Source organism: Lonchura striata, chromosome 3, assembly GCF_046129695.1.
Source record: "Lonchura striata isolate bLonStr1 chromosome 3, bLonStr1.mat, whole genome shotgun sequence".
NCBI classification, from domain to species: Eukaryota; Metazoa; Chordata; class Aves; order Passeriformes; family Estrildidae; genus Lonchura; species Lonchura striata.
The window spans coordinates 16,329,965-16,343,351 of NC_134605.1; the positions used below are offsets into that span (position 1 = coordinate 16,329,965).

Sequence of the window (13,387 nt, forward strand, 5' to 3'; positions counted from 1 at the left end):
GAAGTAGTAGGGAAGGAAGCTTTTTTCCTCTTTTGATTAATAGAACATAAAACCTACAGTAACCTCCTGCTCCAGCAGTTCTCAAAGCATTACACAAAACACAGACTACAACAGTCCTGTGGTACAAACCACTGAATAAATACACAATAAAAGTGACTTGAAGCACTCCTATATGTCAGGTTGTTTAGTTATTTTAAAACCAAACCCCACTAAAAAGTATTTTTTCTTTATTTTAAAAGACTTTGATTGTAGAGATGGCTAGGAATGACAACTATTTTCACTCCCATGTGACAGAAGCCAACAATTGAACTCTCCACCATGAGATGTTCACCATTTTGACCACAATAGACACAGTGCCTCCCCTACAGTAGCTACATGTATTGCAGTCACAAAATAGTAAGTGAACTCAGTATTTTTAGAAATCTGTGAAATTCTAATTAAGAAAAAGCTCACTAATCAAAAGAGGTGAAGTAATCTTGCTTGCAAAGCAATAAGCAAACACAACATACTATAGTGAAGAAGCTCAAAAGCCACCAAAAATACATGCTGTCAAAATCTTGAGCTGATGGTTCTTTTCAGAGAGGTAGAACACAGATCATTTTTGCAATGACGTTCATGAAGAGGTGTCAGGAAAACAACTACAATTCAAACTCAAAAGCATACCCAGGAAAGTACAGAAGAAACATTTCACAATGTGGTTGCTGACTTTTGGTACTAGATAGCACGTCATTTTGATACAAGTAATTTCAACATTTCTGGTCAAGAAAGAGGGTCTCTGATATATTTCATTTTGAACTACCTCAAAAAAAGCATTAACATTTAGGTCACATATCAGATAGCCTTGCTAGAATGAAGGATGCTATGTTTTGAGGAGCTTCTCTGGTATTGAAGAATTCCACCATAAGTACTATTAGCTATTAGAAGGTAACACTCTTCATTGACATAGTAAATAATTTCCACTAGGTAAACTCTTACACTACACCACAATATGCCCTATTTAATTCATGCTAATTTGATACTAAGTTTTACATTTCCTTTAAATTCGGAACAATATTATAGATCTCAACAAATTACATGATCTCCAATGACATAATTACTACAGTATCACCATGAATAAGTTTACTGACTTCTCTACAGACATCACAATACACGCAAAACAGTATCAGACTAAAACTATGACTAATTATTTTGCCACAAAATTAAGCTGGCAAACACCAGGGGTGCTTCCAGCCCTAACAATACTTGGCTGAGTTCTATATCACAGGTAAGAGCAAGTCAGAACAGTGCCACTGACAGTCCTATTGCTGTGACACAAAGAGAGGTTTGAAAAATTCAGTAACATCATGGTTTATGCTATTACAAGAATAAAGACACAACTATCATGATAGTTGTATCTATACTTTATTAGATAAATGTATGAGACATGTAAATATGTAAAATGTCTTCACAGAAAGATCACCTCTCTACTGTAGCCTAAATTGCTTCTATAGATTTCATTTCTGACCCTATCCAAGACTACGCAGTTAATTTCTTCTGTAAGCACAGAGGATTAGAAACACACTGATATTTTCAAATAGATAAATATAATATTTTCAAATAGATAAATATAATAGTCTAACAAAACACTGGGGAGGGAATTACTGAAAAAAAAAAAAAAAAAAAACAAAAAACCACAATATGAAAATACAGATCTATTCCAGGCTTACCTGAATTCCCTACAGAGAAGAGGATATATAAGGCGCTTATATGCATCCTCTATGGAACTCCGTAGTAGCCTCATAAATTCTGGTTTTAAAAATTGTTTTGGTCTCCATCTGCAAAAGATTGGAAGAAAAATAAAATATCTTAAGACGACATACAAACAGCTAGATAAAAAAGGAATTTTCCAGAAAGGCTTATACATTGTAAAATCCTATAAACTGCAGAATTACTACAATAATTATGCAATTAAATCATGAGTCAAATATGATTAGTTCTAATACCTCACAATGGACAGGCCTATATTTTCTTGTCTTAGGTATTAGAACACAATTCTGGTTTATGTTTTAAAGACAACATAAGAAAAAGCATTCTCCACTTTGAGAAGTCAAAGCTTATTATAACTGAACAAAGAACTTGATTCTATATTACCTTGAGGGTTGCATTGTTTGCTATTCCTCAATACATTAAAAAATGACTAAACATCCTCTGTGATTGTCACTGCAGAATTACTGAAAAAAAGGCAGCTATGTACAGATGGAGATTAAGGTGCTAAACTAATGCCAATAAATGAAACCTAATTCAAATTTCATTTGGAATCCATCGAGTATCTCTATTCAACTTCTAAATGAATTCCTACTAATTTTGCAGCAGTTCTTAAACCACAAAAGAAAAAAACTTACAAACTGTTTTTCTATTTTTCTGCTACTAATATATTTGAAGTGTAAATAATAATATAGGAAAAGGGAAATTAAATAAACAATACCAAACAAAAACAAAACTGTCTTCCAAATTTTTCTAAGCCAAGCCCTTTGAAGCCTTGAACTCTTTTCTAGGTAGACTGCACGGTAACTATATAACTATAATGACAAGTACTTCAAATTTTGCTGTAAAATACACCTCACTCTCAAAGCTTCCTAGATATTTAATCCATTGATGTTTTTGATGAGGGCAAAGTTCCATGAAGGAGGGTGTGGGGAGATGTGGGTTGGTGTTGTGCATGCGAGTCCTTGAACAAGCAGAACTGACTCATTGAGATTGTCCACTCTGTGAGAAGAGATTGAGGTGAAGGAGAAGCAACCAGATATATTCAAACAGAAATACTATTGACATTTTCTATAAAAGTCCACCTGTTTTTCATTACTTTTAAAAAATATGGATAACACTCGGTTTTCTTCACTTATTGTATTAATTAACATGCCTGGGTCCCAAACTGTAATGGGAGATACCCATGCAAGTTTTCTAAGTTTTTTGTTTGGATGGCTTGTTTTTTTTAAATGAAACATGCTGCAATGTTTTGACCATAGAACTATGGTCATAATGTGTCCAGCTGCAGCAAAAACAGAACTGAATTCTACTTTTGATCTTGTTTGCTTGCAGCCACTCATAAATACTGAGAATTTCAAATGGCTCCTACTCAGACAGCTTTTCAGTTGTCTAAGGGGATCTGCAACTTCCTGAAACAGCTTTTCTAAGTGTCTGTGCATATAATAGTTGAGAAATACAAGATTGAGTTAACCCTTCATTGAGCAGACAGACACAGGAGCAGAATTAAGCTCACCATTCATTTTTACAACATTCAGGGGTGTAATTAGCCACATGACCTCATCACTTTGCTAACAGTTCTGGCAAATAGCTCTATTATACTTATTTGTAACTAGAGACTCTTTCCATACCCATATAAAACTGGGAAAAGCTTTAAATCCTCTTATTGCCATCACATTCCATAAACATTAAGGTTTTACAGGTGCAAGTATGATTACCCCACAAAACATCCTCAGCATGAGTAAGAATGAATTTGGAAACCCGACAGCTGTTTCCCCCTCTCTTCCATCCATTAAAGCCAGTTAACAAACTTTTCCTCTGTAAATAGGTTATCACAACAGGTATTTTTATTGCCTCCTATAGATAAGTAAAAATTTAGGCAACATTCTGTTAGAAGTTGCTACAAATGACAAAACATTCAAACAGGAAGTTCAATCATAGCAAACACTGTAGTTTAATAATTCCAATACTTCTTGAGAGAAGAGAAAAATCCATTCGCTGCAAAAAGCAAAGCAAAATCATGTGTGTATGTTTTTAAAGATCATCACAGAATAGTTAAGCTTCCCTCTGAGAATGGATTTTTCTTGATTATTTAATCAAGATCTAGCTTTTGAAGCCAAATTCTTAAAAAGCTCCATACAAATAGTATCATCTTACTCTGATCATCAGCTCTCCATGTCCTAGTGCTCCCAACAGGGACCACAACAAACATAAATGGCTTAGACTACTGAGACACTAGAGGGTGGAACTACACAAACAGAATTAACAGAGCCCACATTAAGAACCTCCAATACTGATTAATACCTGCTCCAGGAAGAACCCAGCTATGCTTTTAGACCTGAAGGACAAGCAGCAGAACTTTGTGTTCCTCCAAGACATTAAGTAAAACATGTACCACATTAGTAACCACAGACAAAGCAAGCCTTTAAGGTCTGTACCACGGACTTTACACAAGATCTGAGAAATTTGCCTGGAAACTGAAAAAACATCATCAAACATCAAATTTCATTTTCAAGGCTGCAATTCCACTTGGGAACAACTCCATGTTGTTTCGACACTCAAAGCCAGCTAAGCAGCCCCTCTCTGGCTCTGTAACTGATCATTTTTCTGTGTTCAATTTCACAATAAAGTCTTTGGGACCAGTACAGTTCTAGTGTTAATGGAAGTAGGTTTACTGTCAAATCACAGAGATGCCATTTTCTGGGGAAAAATAGAATCCATAGGGCCTGGCATACAGATATTCCTGAGTTTTCTACACAAGCCCAAACTGCAAGGAAACAGGTGCTTATGCAGGCTAATAAACATTCTGAACATGCAAAAAAAATGTACAATATTCTTAGACAGCATCTACACAGAGCTCAATGCAATAAGGAATTCTTGTCTTCCAAACTCACTTTCTACTGCAGGAGCACTTAATGCTAAAAAATTTGTCTCAGAAGAACACAAAAAGGTTAGAATATTTGCTACTAATCCACTAGGCAGTAGGTGATACTGTTTTCTGGCTAAAATACTGGCCAAATTCTGTAGCAAGCTGGCATTTCTGGTTCTGCAACTGATTCTGTGTGCGATCTCTAGCAAATTAGTTAATACCTTTGCAAAGTCTTGAAACCATTGACTAAAAAAAAAGTTATTAACCTTCTGCTCTAACCAGCAAATCAATGCAATGAAAATAATGCAAATTCCACCCCTGGACAACCATTTCAAAGCTTGCAGGGCAGATAACATATTGACAACTGTGTTATCAAACTGACAAATAGTAATTCTAAGGAGGAAGATCAGAATCTGTCCTTGATGTTAATGCACAAAGATGTACTAAAACTATTCCTTCAGAAATTTTATAATGGTGGAAAAGTGTCCTTAAATAGTAAAAAGCCATAACCATGAGCCTTATGAGTGCTAAGTATTAGTAAGTATTCATTTCCAAGGTCAATATTCTTCTTATCACAGGATGACTCACAAAAGGGTAACCAACCAAAAATATCTCAATTTACATCCCACTTTTATTTGTGTAGCAGTGACAAGCTGTTCCATTATCTGTGGTCCGCAGTGCTTCCAAATTCTGTCATAGATGCAGAAAAAGCGAAACTGACAGCTTTGTTCTGCTTACAGAATATACATCTTAAGGGGAGGACAGAAATTCTGTTATAAGTACTAAAAGTAGAAAGAAACAGGTGTGTTTATGACTCCTGATACCTTCCTGGAAACAAAAAAAATTACTTAGCATACTATGATCTAAGAGTAACAGTATCTGGCCAAAAAATATTTTAATACTTTCAGAGCCTTATTCTTACTTTTCAGAGGAAAACAGCCTTATTAAATTTCTACAATAAAACAGAACACTTTTACCACATCCATTTCTTGGACTTGTTGTGAAAAAGATACATGCTAAAGCAGTATCACTGTATTTAGTTTTCTACATTAAAAGGTGCATTTCTTCCTATTTTTCTTCCCTCCTTTTGGTTATTCATTTTTAGGATGCAAAGGAAGGCGTTTCTGAGACACCACCAGAACAACGCCCAATATCTTAAACTACTAAGAAAGAGAAAGTAATTTTTTATACATGCAAGGAAGATGCATTGTTTAGCTCACAATATTCTCCAACAGAGGACATCAAAGTACAGCTTCCAAGAAAAAAAACTAACAGATACTGCACAAAACCCGTATAGTTAGCCTGAACTTTTGCAAAAGACCTTGAAAATTATGCAAGATTAAATATCTCACTACAGGCTTAAAAATCCCAGACAACTTATATGAACAAATCAGTAAGAAATGAAAGAATCTGGTTTTTACAGCAGTTTTCTAACTTAAACAGAAATCAAAATGGAAGAGATGGTTCACACAATATGTGAGAGCTGTGCACTGAAAGCAGTTATATTTATGTTCGTCTGTTAAATCCATTAAGTTCTTTTTAAACATGAAATTCCTTACATTTGTGAAACTTGAAGTTATGTACTTCACAGACCTAAAATCTGATATAGCCCTATTTAATCATTGCAATTGGGCATATGAAGGTATTTTTCAAAGTTTGGAGTATGCTCTATTGGATTCTAACAAGTCCTTTCAGTAAAAGCTACTGGACGCAATATAGGCTACAATTTGGAAATATATTGACATTTCATCAGCCTTTGCATATGTTTAAAAAAAAAATTTAAAAAACTGCTTAAAGAAGGATGCCATAACTTGCAAATAAAGCCCAAGGCATGATCTTTTCAGCATAATGCTACAGCAGTTGGAAATACAGAGTAAGAATTACCCACTTGCTAATTTCATCTAATCTAATAAATATTTGTTTAATTTGTTCTCTTAATGTAACAAGACAAATGAGATACACTTCAGTATGCAGCTGCCTATAGAAAAGAGATTTCTGTAAGACTATGTATCCATGCAGACCTTTCATTGACACACCACCAACAGAATTCATTCTTCACCCCGTCAGGAATGTTGACCTTCACTGTCAGGATCTTCAGATTTTCCCCTCGGTTAATGGCCAGAATCTAAGTGCAAACATAAATGGCACAGACAGATGACACACAAAATATCCAAAAGATAAACTTATCAACATTTGTGTACGCACTTGCTTGACATTCTGCAGCAAATCAGGATGGTGGTACAGTAAATCAGTTCACAAAGTACTAGCACATACAGATAACATCCACAATTTAAACACAGATTAAATTATGCCATGGCATAACATTTTTCCTGGAGTTTGCAATCTTAGGATCTAGTTTAATCTTAAGCACATTTATAATGCAAGACAGCATGAATTTTGGTGGTGGAATAACCTTATTTAATAACCCAAATTAAAAGTCAGTAAATTAATCAAAGAGTGATTCCAATCAAAACTAGACATCAGAAACAGAAAAAGTTACTTCTATGCTTCAGATTCCATTTTTCTTCCCATTATCAATCCCAATTTTAAATCAATTATGAATCACAACTTGTGACACAAAGGTGCTCAGCTTAATTTGAAAGAGGATGAATTTAGTTATTCATGCCTAATTCAGAAACAGCAGAAAAGTATGTAAACTCACTCTCTTTACAGTAACACTCCAGCCTTAAACCATATGCACATACTTCTGACAGTCTTGTGTACTTAACTCCACAGTCATGACCTAAAGCTAAATTTGGTTGCATAAATGTTACCTGCACACAGAGTTCAATTTTACATGGAAGGCTATGACTCTACATTTAAAACCAGAATCACATCGCAAGTGGTGGATCCTGGAGGATTATGATGGATAACTCCTAGTCTAATCTCACCATGGAGACACTGAATACTCACCTTAAAACTAAGAAAACTCAGTGACCAGCAGATTTTAGAAACAGAATAATAATCAGAAGCAAATAAAATGCACACCTTTGAATTTCATGTTTTCTTCCGAAGTATTTTAAAGTAGAAAATTACCAAAGAAAGAAACCCGATGGAAGCTGACATTCCTGTATGACTACACATGTTGCTGTATGTAGCAGGCCCTGAGCACTGTCACAACAGAGCATTCTGTGTCAATCATGAACTTTAATTCAATCACTAGCTAACTCAGACATGTCACATATGTTAAATACAATGGTTTAAAATGACTCCAGGACATAGTACCAATTTATATTCCTCAGCCTTACTGCTCCTGTGACATACCAGGCCTGACATATCATTGAACAACAAAGCTAATAATAAAGATTGCATGTGAAATATTATAGCATCTGGTACCTTGACTGCCAAAGCAAATGTTTTCACGTAGAAATTATAAAGACAGATTTTAACAAATCAAATGCTTTCACGTTTATTCTGACTTTACTTTTTAAAAAGAGAGAAAGCTAAATGTCAAGTTAAAATGAAATCAAAGTGATGCTCACAACAGAGAATATATGTGATAGAATTTTATTGTCATCATTCAGCATGCTGTCAGCAGGGTCAATATTTGCATCACATTCTGTTTCCTGGCACTCCATCTGCAGAATGTGTCAGTCACCTGAACTTAAACCAGCTGTTAATGCAATCACTAATATTTATATTTTTTATTCTCAAACAATCTGCCTAACCTGTTCTAAGTGATGCATTCAGAGAAGAATTATCATCCAATAAATGCTCAGTTAAGAACAGAATTACTCAATTTCTCCCTCTAATATAATAAGGCTCTTTTTGTTTAGTTTGGTTTTTTAAGTAACAGGTTAAAATGAGGCTATTCTAGTCACAAAGCAGTCTTCGATTCTGGAAAAAGACTGTTTTTATATGAGATTGGAACAGATCCAGGGCAAGGGCTGTTAGAAACAACATACATTTTTCAGAGAAAGCAAGAACAACAATATGATCCAGTCACAAGATTCATCAAACCTCATTCTGTTTATCCTAAAAACACAACATGCTTCATTTTGCACAGCTCTCTTATATGTTGCATATTGACTTAAACTCACAGAGTAAGTTCTATATACTTTGCCAAGGACTTTAATTTTTGATTCCTTTTTAAGTAGGAGATTAAAAATAGAGTATTTGCCTCAAATGCTACACTTTATTCATGAATTCTTTTCCTCCCACTATTTCAGTCATCTCCAAATACAGGAAAGCAACCCCAAGGCATACACAAACACTGAACTGTTTACAGTTAGTCAAAAACTCAAACTCTTGAAAGATTTTTTTTTTTCCTTTAGTTATGACAGTGCTGGTATTGCTTCTCAGCTATGTCCTAAAAGAGTCCAGTCAGGTTCTCCTTGTTGCCAAAGGAAGAAGCTGTGACTGAACCTCCTGCTAGCAAAACGTTCCAGCTGGAAACACCCACGGGGTATCTGACCACGTCAAAATCTGGAGTCAGCTTTTAAAGCTGACTAAAACAAAATTTTTTCCTCATTACAGTTTTAGCATTTTAACTTTTTCAAACAACCTGACTCCACACCAATCCTGATTAATTCAGGACCCAAACAAGGCAAAATGACAGTGGCACAGGAAGTAACCCAAACCTACAGCAGAACCAAGCTGCAGCACAGCTTGCTGCACAGCACTTAAACTCACTGCAGCATGTGCTGCAAGGCAGACTCTCAGCTGCCAGGGCTTTGGTCACAGAGGCACAGCCTGTTCTCCTACAGGAAACATGCCAGGCTACTGTGCACCGCCTATACTCACATCTAAGCCAGAGCAGAGTTAGGGTTGTACCCAGGTCTTTAAGAGCACTTGTACTTCCATACTCAGGTGATGACAAGTTTCAGTGAGGTATTTCATGGAATCTTGTGTTTGCAACTCTGAAAACAGGTGATTTAAAGCTGACTTTTGTCTCTACCTAAAGGCATTCAGAACACTGTGTCTGTATGCAGTCATGATAGCAGTAGAGAAGGTCTTCAAAGAACTAAGTTTTACAATTGTTCTTCAAACACACCTATTTAATCTAAAATTCTTGGGGATTAGTAAATTATACAAATCACTCTGAGGTTCAGGCTTTCCTGTATCTTTTTCAGGCATAAGCTTCTTTTAATAATCTTGAGCCAAAGTAGAGAATTTTTCTCTTGAAGGCATCTTGAGCTCTCTTCTTAAAGAATATATTTTTACCAGTTCTTAATGCACAAATGAACTACCTCTTCAGTCTTAGATGAAGAAAAAAATAGACTTTTAGGTATTGAAAAGGAACCCAAGAAAAAGAAGACATTAAAAAACGGCAATTTGCATCAGTAGGGGAATAAGGTCAAGTAACAAAGAAAATTATGATGAGAAAGACTTTCAAAAGTACAATACCAGCGTTTAAGCTTAATGAAGAAATGGCAGATAAAGAAAAAATCTCTCCTTATTTCAGTATCAAAAGACAAAAGGGAGAAAGATAAACTGAAAAAAAGAAGAACCAAGAACCAAAAACAGAAATGAAAAGTTACAGTATATTTACAATACAGCAAATTTCACATGTCAGAAACTATCATAAAATGCATTTTTTGCTCAGCTAGTACAGAGGGCCCTGTCACACCTTGAACCCTTACTGAAGCAGCACAAGTAGCTCAGACTTCTACAATTCACACTACAGAAATATACAATGTATTAGAATGGTTGACAGCAGAAATATACAGATAAAAAGCAGCACAAGTGTGCAAAACCATCCCATGATTCTGTAATCTGCCAGCTGCAAAATCAGTGCTTATTATTTCTCTGAAGAGCCAGAATGGGTAAAGAAAGAGGTATTCACTTTAGCAGCAGGGAAGAATCAACCAAAGCAGATCAAGCTAATCGTAACATCAAACAGACAAATTAAGGACACATCCTAGATAAAACAGTGCAACCACATAAAGTGCTCGCCAGGTTTGGGAAATAGTTTTTAGCCCTCACTGTAGCTAAGTTTTCCTTAAGTAAAAAAAAAAAAAAAAAAAAAAAAAAGATGCCTTGGACAAGAAATCATACCATCATCCCAGGAAACACAACATGTATTTACATTGCTCTATCAACTTTTGTCAACCCTCTAGAAGCAACTTTTCACCAAAAACTATTAATATAAGTATAGTAAATGTTACTACTTATTACAAAGAGAAAAACTACAGGTACCTCATCAAGAGCAGCCCATTGAAATCAACAGTAGCTATTTAGTCTTTCACCTAACACCTTTCACATTGGAAAGGGGAAAAACAGCTTATAAATTAGCCTATGTTGTAATTTTTTTTTTGTAATAAATTAATCCTTTATTAATTCAAAATGCACTGGTTTCAAATGGAAGGCAGAGAAAAAATGAGAGCATATCAGAGGCTTCTAAAGGAAAAGGACATTTCTGGTTAGAAGCATCTAAGTGGTCTGTCTTCTATGATATTATGGTTTGTTTTTTGTTTGGGATTCTCATTTGTTTTTTTAATTGGTTTTTGCTAGGTTTGTTTTTGTTTTTTTTAAGCTAGGTGATTGTAAATAAAACAAGAGATAAGTCACTTGGTGATTAGTTATTAGTGCAGAGGTCTTGACAGTTGCATAGAGTGCATCACATTCCTGCTTTGGAACTTCAGTGACAGGGGTAGTCTAGCTGACAAACCATCAGCTAGTAGGTTTGCTTCAGCCCTCCTTTCTTTTATCCAGTTATATAAGTCCAAGCTTAGGGCTTAGGATAACCAAAGATGCTCCACAAAAGAAAAAAAATATGACTTGCAAAACAAACCCATTTTTGGGGTACTAAATAGTAGTCCTTTGCTCTGTTTCTTAAAACAGAGATCAAGAGCTTATTTCTACATTTCAAGAATTTGAAAGCCTCTAATACTTGTGATAACTGTAAAGAAAAAAATCTTTAGAAATAGTTTTAAGCAACACAATTCAAAAACAAAGCAACATTTACTACAGTTAAAATTCTAAGAAATAAACATTAAAATAACAAGTTTTACCTGATGATGCTGAATATTCTTTATATTACAAGAAAACTCATGGTACAGTTGGAATTTATCGATATCTTTTTCATTTCCATTTTTGGACGACACTTTTGCCAAAGTTGACTGGATGGAAATGTACCTTTGATGGCACCTGAACAGGAGAAAATCAGATATTTATAAGGTATTTTAGCATGAAGCTTGTAACAAGTCATTATTGCATAGATCAAATAAAAATTAAGCTTGGAGTCTGCTCAATTACAAGTGATGTTAACTGTAATTACCTGCAGAACTGGATCACCTAACTTCATGCTAAGTTGACATAATGTGTACTGACCATAATATACCAAGAGAAGACATTCAAGCAGAAAAAGCTGCTCACAGCCCTCCTCCTCAAGGGAATGCAAACTTAAAAGCCATCATCTGCACTTCAGATATGGGTTAAAATCCACATAACAAATTTTGGGAAGTTGCAAAAAAAAATGGCAACCAATCCTGAATGCCCCTTGAGATTATCATACATACAACACACTTCAGATGAATAGGATTCCTCTGTAAAGCACTGAGTATTCAACTATGGAACTTCCAGTGGTCAAAATAACCAAAGTGACAGTCAGATAATGACAACACATCCCTTACTAAACAACCTCTTTCACTGAAATTATCGCTGATTCAAAGCAACTCTGCATGTTCCTAAGGTGGTGCATGTTCTCTGATAACTCTCCTCTCTGCCCCAGATGGCACAGAGCAGACAAAATAAAATAACAAGTGACTATTGCCCTGTCACATCAACTCCCCAGACATGACAACACTGAAGTCAGGTAATGTAAGAAAACTTAAATTCAGCTAAAGAAATTAAAGTATCAGTAAGTCCTGCTTTAAAAACAGTCATATTTGTTTGCCTTATTGGCTACCAACGCCAAAATCAACCATCACTGCACACTCATTACACTAACTGGTGTCAAATCAGCTATTGGAACAACAGCTTAAGCAGATTCACTTCCAAAGAGTTATAGCCTGAAGAAAGCACAAAGAGGGAAAACTCTCTTATGGGTCACTAACTGAAAGGGAGGTCTGCCACACACAGGGCAGAGTTTTTCATTCTTTGGGAGTTACAGCACCATGCCATGCTCACAGCAGATCTCTACTGCACTGACAGCCAGAAGGGCTAATGAACATACACTGGAATGGCCCTAAATCCATCTTACAGGAACACAGTTTTCACATCATTAAGAAAAAGTCCTTTATCTGCCACTAGGAGACTGCATTTTACCATGTAAGCAAGAAAATTTAGAAAGTAAGAACAAAACTTACAATTTCCTGATAAAATCCAGTGTATCTTTATCTTTAGCAAAGATGTCTGCTAAAATATGCTGCACTCCAGCCTCTACTTCCTGGATATTTGCAAGCCCTTAGATGAAAAATAATTATAGAATATGCAGTCACTATAATACACAGGTAATAATTACAGAAAAAACTAATAAAATTACTTTACACAACTGTTCAAGTACTAAGAAAACATACACAAGCTGAAAGGAAACTGAATGAAGGTATCTGACTGGCTTGCAAAGATTTCAAAAAATCCCAATTCCTTAAATTTTTTATAAACTAAAGCTTCCTTTCCAAAACATCTAAAACTATATTTTTAATGAGCCTGAAGTGACCAGTGCATTATTGTAAGTCAAAATTATATTAAATTTAGAGAAAAATATTTATTTTCACATGCTAACAGATCTTGACATTTATATAGTGCAACAGTAAAACTGGATATTTAAACATAACTTTTGAAAAAGTTAAAATTTTTGAATTTTTAATAAAATGAGCAACTCCAGCAGAACTC

The 13,387-nt window shown here is 35.1% G+C and overlaps 1 protein-coding gene across 1 annotated transcript in view; it reads right to left on the minus strand.

Moving 5' to 3' along the window:
- SRBD1 (S1 RNA binding domain 1) overlaps window positions 1-13,387 on the minus strand; it is a 123,809-nt gene that overhangs the window by 96,600 nt on the left and 13,822 nt on the right. Inside the window, exons 10-13 of the mRNA XM_021526459.3 lie at window positions 12,862-12,958; window positions 11,566-11,701; window positions 6,634-6,737; window positions 1,707-1,814 (exon numbers count right to left, since the gene is read on the minus strand). Of these exons, the coding sequence (XP_021382134.2) occupies window positions 1,707-1,814; window positions 6,634-6,737; window positions 11,566-11,701; window positions 12,862-12,958 (445 nt within the window). The remainder of the gene's footprint in view (window positions 1-1,706; window positions 1,815-6,633; window positions 6,738-11,565; window positions 11,702-12,861; window positions 12,959-13,387) is intronic.